This window comes from Mustelus asterias, chromosome 8 (genome assembly GCF_964213995.1).
Source record: "Mustelus asterias chromosome 8, sMusAst1.hap1.1, whole genome shotgun sequence".
In the NCBI taxonomy this organism is placed as follows: domain Eukaryota; kingdom Metazoa; phylum Chordata; class Chondrichthyes; order Carcharhiniformes; family Triakidae; genus Mustelus; species Mustelus asterias.
In genome coordinates, this window is record NC_135808.1 from 106,712,620 (window position 1) to 106,725,059 (window position 12,440).

At 45.0% G+C, this 12,440-nt stretch overlaps 1 protein-coding gene across 1 annotated transcript in view; it reads right to left on the bottom strand.

The window, feature by feature from the left end:
- Positions 1-12,440, bottom strand: part of b4galt2 (UDP-Gal:betaGlcNAc beta 1,4- galactosyltransferase, polypeptide 2) — a 352,031-nt gene that overhangs the window by 16,309 nt on the left and 323,282 nt on the right. The window contains exon 5 of the mRNA XM_078218681.1: positions 8,670-8,774. Coding sequence (XP_078074807.1) covers positions 8,670-8,774 — 105 coding nt within the window. The remainder of the gene's footprint in view (positions 1-8,669; positions 8,775-12,440) is intronic.

Here is a 12,440-nt window from a genome sequence, read left to right on the forward strand (position 1 = left end):
ACCTAAGACTGTGTAACCATATCCATTCGTCCTGTTTTCTTGGACCTCCTAAAATCTCAAACATGCTGATTTCCATCTCGATTAACCTTGCCCCTCATCAACAATTTCTCGCTAAACGTAATTTTTGTTTATTCCAATTTTCCACTTAACATTTTGCTCCAATTACAGATCTAAACAAGGAAGAGGCAAAAGGTGCAATGAGATGGAGCAAAGATCATAACAATACCATTGGAGGAAAGGGCAAAAAGAGTAGAAGCAAATGCAACATTCATTCTATAACAGCAAGATCCAACAAATAGCAGTGAGGGTATGATCGGTTTATCTGTTTTACGGTGGTAATGGTCAAAGGAGGAACATTAGCCAGGACAAGCAGAGAACATTTTGATCATCGTTCAATAATGCTAATGTTGCATTACAAAATTTCAAAGATACAAACTTGGAGCAGGAATAGGCCATTCAGCCCCTCGAGCCATTCGATAAGATCATGGCAAAAAACAAAAAGATATGACCAATTGTAGTTATAAGGATAAGCACACCAATCTCATTTTGAAGTTGAGCTTTTATTTTAGAATTGTAAATCTGAAAAGTCAGTGGCTACTTTTGGGCTCATGATGTGGACCTGGTGTTGTTAAAACTCTTACTTTTGGGCTGACAGGAATTTCCAGTCCATTTTCGAGTTGCTATGGCAACAGATCAATGTACCAACAGATTCAAGAACAGCTTCTTCCCTGGTTCTATCAGACTTTTGAATGGTCCTATCATATATTAAGCTTATCTTTCTCTTCACTCTACCTGTAACTGCAACACTAGACTCTGCACCTTCTCCTTTTCTCCTATGTTAACTCAGGAATGATATATTTTGCCTGTATAGCTCATAAATTCACAAGTTGTAGGAGAAGAATTAGGTCATTCAGCCCATCAAGTCCGCTCTGCCATTCGATCAAGGCTGATATGCTCCTCATCCCCATTTTCCTGCCTTCTCCCCATAACGAATTAAACATCTGTCTAACTCCTCCTTAAATTTACTCACTGTCCCAGCATCCACCGCACTTTGGGATAGCGAATTCCACAGATTCACAACCTTTTGGGAGAAGTAGTTTCTCCTCAACTCTGTTTTAAATTTGCTACCCCTTATCCTAAGACTATGATCTCTCGTCCTCGAATGCTCCACATGAGGAAGATCCACTCCACACCTACCTTATCCATACCTTTTACCATCTTATATACTCAATTTGATTTCGTCTCATTTTTCTAAATTCCAGCGAGTATAGGCCTAAACTGTTCAATAGCATGCAAGAAACAATACTTTTCACTACATCCAGTATATGTGACAATAAATCAAATCAAATCAGACCTTCTAAATTGTGCATCCTCAAATTAGGGAAGAAAACAAACTGGAACTGATAGTTAATTCACTGCCAACCAAAAACTATAGAGCCACGACCTGCTGCGAAATTCAAGATGACCTGCTACAGTGGTTGATGATGATAATCGCTTAATGGGAAAAGCACATCAGTATGCAAAATACTGCTTCATCCACTGGGAATTGATATGGAATAAAAAATAGTACTGTACTGCTGCAAATATTCCCTCACTTTCCCACCTAATTTTCCTTTTTTAGAAACTTCAGGAATTCCAGTGACCATTATGAAAAGAAGCATTTTTTTCCTCTGACTTAACTGGCTTTAGTTAGTACCAGAAGGTCTTTCGGCTTCTTCAGTTTGTTCTAAACTATAGTCTGACTCATTACCAAAATATGACAGCAGATGATGCTGTTGAGTCTTGGCTGAAAGATATATTTCTGCCACCTTCCCAGTGTTGTTTCCTCTCTGGAAAATGAGAAATCTGGGAAAAGTGCAAGTCACGGGGAGTGCAGTTCTGATTTAAAAAAAATATATATTTGGACAAGCTGCAGGACAAGCAAACAGAACTTCACAGGCGACCTACACAAATTCAATGAATGAATTTTGAATTGCACTGGAGTAATTTTAACACCCTATCCACGCCAGGATGGAGAGGGAAATACAAGAAAACAAAGCAAGTCTTAAGTGAACAAAAGCAGGGAAGTCATGTAGGAGTTAGGTTGATTGGCCATGCTAAATTGACCCTACGTCAGGGGGATTAGCAGGATAAGTATGTGGGGTAATGGGAATAGGGCCTGGGTGGGATTGTGGTCGGTGCAGACTCGATGGGCCGAATGATCTCCTTCTGCACTGTAGGGAATCTATGATTCTATGAGTTCTTTGATGAGGTCACAGCTAGTGTACCAAGTGCAGTTCTGGTCGCCACGTTATCGAAAGGATCTGATTGCACTGGAGGGGGTGCAGAGGAGATTCACCAGGATGCTGCCTCGAATGGAAAATTTAAGTTATGAAGACAGCTTGCATAGGCTTGGGTTGTTTTCGTTGGAGCAGAGAAGACTGAGGGACGAACTGATCGAGGTGTACAAGATTATGAGAGACATGGACACTGTGGATAAGTAGCAGCTGTTCCCCTTAGCTGAAGGGTCAGTCACGAGGGGGACATAGGTTCAAGGTGAGGGACAGAAGGTTTACGGGGGATGTGAGGAAAAGCTTTTTTACCCAGAGGGTGGTGATGGTCTGGAATGTGCTGCCTGGGAGGATGATAGAGGCGGGTTGCCTCACATTCTTTAAAACGTATCTGGATGGGCAGTTGGCACATCATAACATTCAGGGCTGTGGGCCAAGTGCTGGCAGATGGGATTAGGTGGGAGTTCAGGTGTTTCTAACGTGTCCGTGTGGACTTGATGGGCCAAAGGGCCTCTTCTGCGCTGTATGATTTCATGATTTAAGGGCCTCCTCCCACTGGTAGATGCATAGAATCCTACAGAGCAGAAGGAGGCCATTTGGCCCATGAAGTCTGCACCGACCACAATCCCACCCAAGCCCTATCCCCGTAGCCCCACTTATTTACCCCCCTAGTTCCCCAACGGGGCAATTTACCATGGCCAATGAATCTAACCCCGCACATCTTTTGAGTGGTCTTTTCTTACAGTCTGGGTTGGGAAGGCCATCCTGTTTGGACCTTTTATGACCAATCACCATCCTCTACAGTACTGCCTGACAACCCACCACCCTCCACTCCCCCTCAGCAAAAATCCTCACTCGTCTCTGATCTGGCTCCATGTCTCCCCAGTGTAATGGACTGCTTGCTGTCCCAGCAGCTCTTCTGAGGCATGACCTCTTCCCAGACGTATATGGATGTCCTGCTCCCAGCCACTTAACAGCTCGAAGGCCAGAAAATTGGTCTGGGACAATCCAGCTATGGAAAGATGCTTTCACCCTGACTTTTACACTAGGGCCTCTTTGTAAAATCCAGCCCAATCTTTTCCCTAATCAGTATTGCCACCCCACCTCCCTTTTCACTTCTCCAGCTCTCCTGAACACTGGTCCAGATCTTCCGGATTGCTGGAAATGAGATGTATCCCGCTAAGATGCATTTCCAGATCCCATGGAAGTGTTGATGCATTGACTCTGGGAATTACCCAGGAAGTTTGAACTTCCGATGAGCACTGTGGCACTGTGGTTAGCACTGCTGCCTCACAGCACCAGGGACCGGGTTCAATTCCAGCCTTGGGTGACCGTCTGTGTGAAATCTGCACATTCTCCCTGTGCCTGTGAGGGTTTCCTCCGGGTGCTCCGGTTTCCTCCGACACTCCAAAGATGTGCAGATTAGGTTGATTGGCTATGCTAAATTGCCTCTTACTATCAGGGGGAATGAGCAGGCTAGATGCATGGGGTTATGAGGATAGGGCTTGGGTGGGGTTTTTGCCGGTGCAGGCTCGATGGGCCGAATGGCCTCCTTCTGCACTGTGTGGATTCTATGATTCTAATTTCCCTGCTCCCTCAGACTCTTCGAAAATGGCTCCAACTCTAAATTAGAGGCAGAGAATTTGGACTTATTTATCAGAATATTTACCCTGGAAAGGTTGGACAGAAAAATCCCTGCCCCCTACCCCCAGTCACTCACAATGACCCAGACCCCCTGACTTCCACCCCAGCCCAAGTTGATTAGCCCTCACACCCAACTAGCCCCTCCCTACCTCTGATCAGAATAGCCCATACCACCCGACCCTCCTTCCAACCCACCACCCCAACTGATCCAACTTGATCAACTCCCACCACCCAACTAACCCTCCCCGTTTCGCCCCCCTCCAGAACTGACTCGAGTAGCCCTTGACCTGAAAAACCCTCTTTACACGACCAACTACCCCTGACCCGCTAATCCACTCACCCACCCACTCCACCTGCATCTCCTGGAATGTACAATCCAAGAAATACATCTCTCTGATGCTCTGCAGTGATTCCAGTTGCCTCTTAAGCTCAGGAATCCTGAACTCGGGCTGAAGATGTTAGAGCCAATTCCTACAGACAAGGTCCCCGAGACACACACCGTGTCCTCAAGTTCCCCTACACTGCAGGGAATTGCAAACAACAGGTTTCAGATGCCCATCCATGATTGAATAAAATTCCTGCATTCCCTCCTTTACAACCCTATTTAAACTATTCATTTTAATTAAAGCCTCCAGACCTGTTCAGTGCTAATAATCTTATTAAGACACTAATTGCTATACTTGCCCCAATTGAAGTTTTTAATTTCTCAGATCCTAATTTGAACAAATGCCCTAGTTTAGAGAAAGAAAAGAAGATTCTCAACAACCAATTACTTACCTGTTTCACTGAGACATCACATTTCTTTTCCTGAACACGGTCAGTTGGTTTGGAACTTGTCCACTCTGTAATCCTCCCATCACTCCTGTGTCTGCTCTGTAATCCTCCCATCACTCCCGTGTCTGCTCTTTTACCCTCCCGTCACTCCTGTGTCTGCTCCTTTGTCCTCCCGTCATTCCTGTGTCTGCTCTTTTACCCTCCCATCACTCCCGTGTCTGCTCTGTAATCCTCCCATCACTCCCGTGTCTGCTCTTTTACCCTCCCATCACTCCTGTGTCTGCTCTTTTACCCTCCCATCACTCCCACATCTGCTCCTTTGTCCTCCCATCACTCCTGGGTCTGCTCTTTTATCCACCCGTCACTCCTGTGTCGGCTCTTTTATCCATCCGTCACTCCTGTGTCTGCTCTTTTATCCACCTGTCACTCCTGTGTCTGCTCCTTTATCGTCCCATCACTCCCGTCTCTGCTCTTATATCCTCCCATCACTCCCGTCTGTTCTTTTATCCTCCAGTCTCTCCTCTGTCTGCTCCTTTGTCCTGTCGTGTCTTCCCTATTATCCTCCCGTCACTCCCTTGTCTTCCCTTTTATCCTCCCATCACTCCCCTGTCTGCTCTTTCATCCTCCCTTCACTCTCGTGTCTGCTCTTTCATCCTCCCTTCACTCTCGTGTCTGCTCTTTCATCCTCCCTTCACTCGTGTCTGCTCTTTTATCCTCCTGTCACACTGTCGTGTGTGCTCTTTTATCTCCCATCACTCTCCGAGCTACCCCATTATCTTGCCATCAGCCATGCTGTGCTCTCATCTTTGGGCTTGCTCTGTTATCGTCCTGCTGTTCTCACCATGTTCTCACTCTCTGGCTTGCTCTCTGCCCATCTGGTTCTCATTGCTCTCTCTCATCGGAAATTGTTATTGCCTGACACTTGTGTTGCACAGTTGTTGTTTACCAGCCTGAAAGTTATCCAGGTCTTGATGCATGGAGGCACATAAAGCTTCAGTATCTGAGAGTGGCGAATGGTATTGAGCAATGTGCAACCATCAGTGAACAGGTGACTCTATACAGATTCAAGTTCTTTCATTCTTCCCAGATAGTGCGACCTCTATTAAATAGACATGTCAGCTCACAAAGAAATGTTACTCTATGACTTGGTTAAAAATTTTAAGTAGGGAAACATTATTATCAGGATGGAAAGGGTAATATAAGATTGGTTAATAATCCTGATTTATTTAATGCCGTCCATCACTTGCTCCCTGATTAAATCCCTAAAAGCAAGACTGAGAGACAGTATTACATTAAGTTATAGATTTTCCAGATGGTAAAATCATGTTCTTGTGATGCAATAAGTATCTCATTTCTCATATACAGGAAAATGACAGTGCTGGCACACCAGAATGCATTAATGTTAGCCTGGAAGATAAGCACTAACATTGCCCATCTGAAATCCCATTACTTAGTACTAATTTCAGGAAATGACTTCACATCTCATTAGTCTCTCCAGATTCCTGGGGACCTCTGCTCAGCTTAAGGAGCTGCCAAACATGGTCTGTCTTTTTCGACTGACTCTGTAGATAACAAAAGGCTGTTTGTTCCAATAACATCTGCAATTATTTCTGGATGACAAAGATTAGAATAGTTCATCATTGGTACTTCACAGGGACTCTCTCATCAAATTCAGAATTGTAGAATCCCGACAGTGCAGCAAAGCAAAAGTTTATTTATTAGTCAAAAGTCAGGCTTACATTAACACTGCAATGAAGTCACTGTGAAATTCCCATAGTCGCCGCAGTCCGGCAACTGTTCAGGTCAATGAACCACACCAGGAAGAAGGAGACCTTTCGGCCCAAGGGGTCTGCACCGACCACAATCCCACCCAGCGCCTATCTCCATAACCCCATGCATTTACCCTAGTTAGTCCCCCTCACACTAAGAGGCAATTTTAGCATGGCTAATCCACCTAGCCCACACATCTTTGGACTGTGGGAGGAAACCGGAGCACCCAGGAGGAAACCCACACAGACACGGGGAGAATGTGCAAACTCCATACAGACAGTGACCCAAGCTGGGAATCGAACCCGGGTCTCTGGCGCTGTGAGGCAGCAGTGCTAACCACTGTGCCACCATGCCACCCCAGCAACATGAATCACAAACTCAACTGTGGTGACCAAAATGAGGCCATACAGAGGTTGTGGCATTGCCCTGATGTCCAGCACTTGAAGTAAGAGAAAAATAAATGATGACACTGAGTGATGCAGCTCTTGGGAAAATTATTTATTTTCTTCAACATTGCACAATTGTACACGTCCTTGATCATTAGGACAGCCACTACTCAATAGTGTTGCAAATACTGGCTGATCTATCATGGATACGTTGATATGCCACCCCCTGAACATTGCAGTGGTCAAGCACCTCTCTTTAACATTAGCAACACTGATTTTGTATTATAGTTCATTCAGGGGGTCTGAGTTGCTGTGGCAACATGCATCTTTGTTGTAGCCTAAAGCTATGGATAGTGATGGTGGAGGCACCAACTTTCTTTCAATAACACGGCTGACCAGGAATCTCTCCTGCTCTTATCACCTGCCATTGGCATGTGCTAGAAGGATGATACTCTACCTGACAATTCTCAACCTGTTCACCTGGCCATCAAGTACTGAAGTGGGATTCAAACCCGGAGCTTCTGGCTCAGAGGCAGGGACACCACCTACTGCACCACAAGTACCGCACCCTACCACCCCCCCCCCCCACCCCCCACCCACCTCACCCAATCTTCCACTCCCACCGCATTAACACTGATACTACATCCCTGTTTCTAGTTCCAAAAGCCTCATACCCACCCACCCGATTCCCACACCGCTTTTAAATTGGAGCTAAGGTTTGTTAATGCACAGACTCATAGTACTGACTACTGTAAGTAGTAAAGAATAACCTGCCAAATATTTTCAGGAAGAAATAAAATGCATACTTTGTGGAAATGGCTTTTCAGGTAAGGGAAACTACTAAATACATTTCAACGCATCTTGTTAGCTGAGGTCTGGTTATATCTCTCAGTCAAAATGCAATTCATCCTTCCGAACCCATATTTGAATTATTTCCTCTCCTCTATAGGGCCATAGAAACACAGGACCCTTCAAGACTGCTCCACCCTTCATTTTGATAATGGCTGATCATTGAACTCAACATCCTGATTCCCCCTTCCTCCCAGATCCCTTGGTCCCTTTAGCCTCAAGAGTTATATCTAACTTCTTCTTGAAATCAGACAACGTTTTAACCTCAACTACATTCTGTGGTAGTGAATTCCACACATTCACCACCCTCTGGGTGAAGAAATTTCTCCTCCCCTCAGTTCTAAAAGGTCTGCCCCTTATCCCCGAGTTCTGGACTCCCCCACCATTGGGAACATGCTTTCTGAATCTACCCTGTCTAACCCTGTTAGAATTTTATAAGTTTCTATGCGATTCCCTTTCAGTCTTCTAAACTCCAGTAAATATAATCCTAACCGACTCAGTCTCTCCTCATATGACAGACCTGCCTGCCATCCCAGGAATCAGCCTGGTAAACCCGCGCTGTATTCCCTCTATTGCAAGGACATCCTTCCTCAGATAAGGACACCAGAATTGCACACAATACTCCAGGTGCCCACCCTATGGCAGACACTACTACTCTCTGAATGAAAGAGCTGGCAAACTACGCTCCCTTGCCTCTGCTTATCTCAAGCTCCAAGCCAGTGTGCAGGCATATATACTAGTGGCCCGAGAGGAAAGATGTGTTCATCACATTCCGACCTCTCTTTCTTCTTGTAGGGAAGCAGCCTGTCTCCATTGTGTGCCAGCCCTGACGAATGTGAACAAAACTGTCAAGCTCTGCTCTGGTCGTAGGCTTTTTCACTCACTCCATTCCCTCCTCCCAAGCCTCTCCGCAAGGCACTGGCAGACCCAAAATGCTCGACACCATCAGACCACGTTGTTTCTGTGTCAGCCTTACCTCTGGGGGTTGGGCTCGTTGTGCTTATCTCGTTCATGTTTTATCATTCGGTATTTTCCAATCTTGGAGTCTGGCCGGGAGACTTTCATTCCTTTCAGTGTTATTCTGAAGAAAAATGAAAGATTAAAAAAAGTGTCACGGAAAAGCTAGTAGAAGAATTCCTCATAGCAAATTATAATAATAGTGTACGCTGCTGAAAGAACTTCCTGGTTCAATCATTTAGAGCAATGAGGCTGGAATCATTAATTCTTTAGTGTGTCTGTCAGATCACAGTGGTGCTATACATTCACACTGGCTATCAATGTGTTTAAAACTGATCAGGTTTCAAAAATCAATAATATATGTGACAGAAATATGTTATAGATTGATATACAGGACAGCTGTAATCTGTTATAATTATTTACGTATTATTATGAACTCCTTGAATAGCTAGCTCTCTGTTAACACTCCTGGAATTTATTGTACCACAATATTCCTCCACAGATTGGAAAAAAGAGAAGTGAGAGACTCAGAGAGAGTTAATGGGGGGAATGTCAGAAACACAATGGAAGTCACAGATGCAGCGAGGGCTGAGACTGGAAGTCTCAAAGACAGTGAGGAATGAGACTGGAGTCACAGACACAATGAGGGCAGAGACTGGGAGTCACAGACACAGTGAGGGCAGAGACTGGGAGTCACAGACACAGTGAGGGCAGAGACTGGGAGTCACAGACACAATGAGGACAGAGACTGGAGTCACAGACACAGTGAGGGCAGAGACTGGAAGTCACAGACACAGTGAGGGCAGAGACTGGAAGTCACAGACACAGTGAGGGCAGAGATTGGAGTCACAGACACAGTGAGGGCAGAAACTGGAGTCACAGACACAGTGAGGGCAGAGACTGGAGTCACAGACACAGTGAGGGCAGAGACTGGAAGTCACAGACACAGTGAGGGCAGAGACTGGAAGTCACAGACACAGTGAGGGCAGAGACTGGGAGTCGCAGACACCATGAGGGCAGAGACTGGAAGTCACAGACACATTGAGGGCAGAGACTGGGAGTCACAGACACAGTGAGGGCAGAGACTGGGAGTCGCAGACACCATGAGGGCAGAGACTGGAAGTCACAGACACATTGAGGGCAGAGACTGGTTGCCAGAGGCACAGAAGAGAGCAGGGACAGGTTGTCATTGAGCAAGGAAATGTACATACGGCAAATGGAAAATATGCAAATACAGGGGAATGTTTTGTGCGTGAGATTTCTGTTACTTGCCATTCCTTACAGAAATCATTTAAGCTGTTCAATACATCTTTTGAATCATTCACACTTGAAGATCACTCTTTATGTATTTACACCGTGCAGGGTTTCTTGTGATATAGATTTGGAAATCTTTGAAGCTAGCAGCATTGGGCTTTTATCACGTAATGTTAAAGGCCATCTCATCCTCTTAGAGTTGATAGGAGATATATATATATTCCATTCATTTACCATAAAGCACTTCTTTTTCTGAATATTGCTCCGACTTGCTGAGAGTCCAACACCTCCATCCATCCTATTAACCTCCCTGGGTCCCAGTAAACTGACTGTAAAATTCTAATGTAAACTCCTTCATTGTCTAATCTCAGTGCTCTCCTGCTGCTTTGTGTCTCAACACACACCCTCTGCTCCTTCAAAACCGAGCGACTCTTCATCCCAAACTCTCACTGCTTCATCTTTGCTGGTCACTTGTTCAGCCACAACACATTGTTCTTCTCGAAGGGCATACTCTCCCTTATCCCCTCTTGCTGTTTTTGCCTCCTTAACGTGAAGGGCTTCGAGATATTAAGTTGTTGTTGCACTACCTCCAGAACCCGGATGACCCTTTTACGTCAAACCAATCTATATAGAATGTGGCTATACTGACCTTTGGGAATTGAATTCTATTAATGGCCACTTATTTGCTTTACGGATTGCTGCCACATCAATCGCTTATGCTAACTGCATCAATATAATTAGGCCCCTTCCAACATCAAAGGCGGTGACAGTCCCTATTTCCGAAAAGGCAAAGCAATCCTGCAAAATCTGTAGAGGATAAGGTGCCTAGTTTGCATTAAAGTGGACACAGCAGGCGCCCCTTTATAAGTCAATACCAGAACAAAGGACTCCGGGAAAACTCAGGAGGTCTGACAGAATCTATAAGGAGAGAAACAGAGTTAACCTTTCAAATCCTGTGATTCTTCGTCAGAACTGAAGACAGGGAGAATGTGTTAGACACTGTAGAAGCTGCAACACAAAGTGGCAACTTTTAGCATAAAAGACAGATGGCCTGGTGCGAGAGGGTGTGTAGTGGAGGAGTGTACATTGAAGCAATACATGTATGGGATATATAAGAAAGGGGATATAAGATGAAGGAGAAAGATCAAAATCTAAAGTTTCCAAGCTCAACGTTGAGTCCCGAGGGTTGCACCATGCCCATTGGAGCTGTAGGAACTGTAACAAGAAGCAGCAATTTTAAGAACAAAAGACAGATGGCCAAACGTGTGTGTGTATGTGTGTGCACATGTATGTGTGCGTGTGTGTGCATGTGTGTGCACATTTGTGTGCGCATGTGTGTACGTGTGTGCACGTGTGTATACGTGTGTGTGTGCGCATGTGTGAGTGCGCGCATGTGTGTGCCTGCGTGTGTGTGCCTGCGTGTGTGTGCCTGCGTGTGTGTGCCTGCGTGTGGGGTGGTTGCATTGAGGCAGTACATGTATGTCCCTTTATAAGTGTTGTGAATTCAAGCAGACTGTGCTGTTCTCTTTATGTATTAGTGCTTGTCAGTGTTTTCAAACCTCTAAGAATGGACAAAGACAAATGGAAAACAGGGAAAAACATAATCTGTGCATATATTATGTAAACTATCAGATGTTCATTGAATTCATTGGAGAGGTGCAAACGGCCTCTTTTTATTTTCTGTCAGAATCCAGTCTAATTATAACCTTGCCTGCCTGCTGGGCCTAGCCACAAAATGTACTCCTTCCCAATCAGTTACCTGAGTGCCAGGGACTGTTCCTTTGTTTCTCCAGTGGTGGCCAGCTGCTGCGAGATATCCCAGTGCGACCACTGGACAGCTACTACTTCCTATTAGGTTTTGAAGGATGAGGGGAGAGAGTAGACAGATGCAGAGTTAAGATCCCCTGGGCCCTACCCTGCAGAGAATGGCTTACTTTCCACCTTCAGCACTGTCCCTACGACTCCCATCTCCAGTCCAAACTGAGACTGATGCCTCTTGTGTTTCAGCTTATCTACATCTAAGTTACGCACTCATCATACACCCTGACATGCCTGACAATAAAACTTGTATTTGTTGCCTTGATTTCCACTCACTTTAGCACATATCCCATTTTCTGTCTTATTCCTCCTTCTCTCCCGCATCTCCTCTCCCCACCGACCATTTAATTCCTTTGCAAATCTAAATCTTATTGCTTTGCAGCACAGTGACAATACCTCACTGCACCCCAGATATGCAAGAATGCTCTTTGCAAGTGGGGAAAAAAAACTGACCTGCGTTTTTTTGATGAGTTAGTTATCTGCAAAATGAAGAATAAGTTAGGTATGCAAATGTCGCACGTGTGGGGAAAAAAGTAACAGTGAGCATTCCTTTAAAAAGTCTTTCTCCTCATTAGGTCTCCCTTCCATTCAATAGTTCCGAGATTTCTATTCAACTAATCGCCAGAAGACTTGTCAGCTTCAAGCATCTAAATATAGAAATTATAGCAGAGAAAGTCATATTGCTCCTGAGTCAATGCTGGTTCTTTAACTGGGAGTA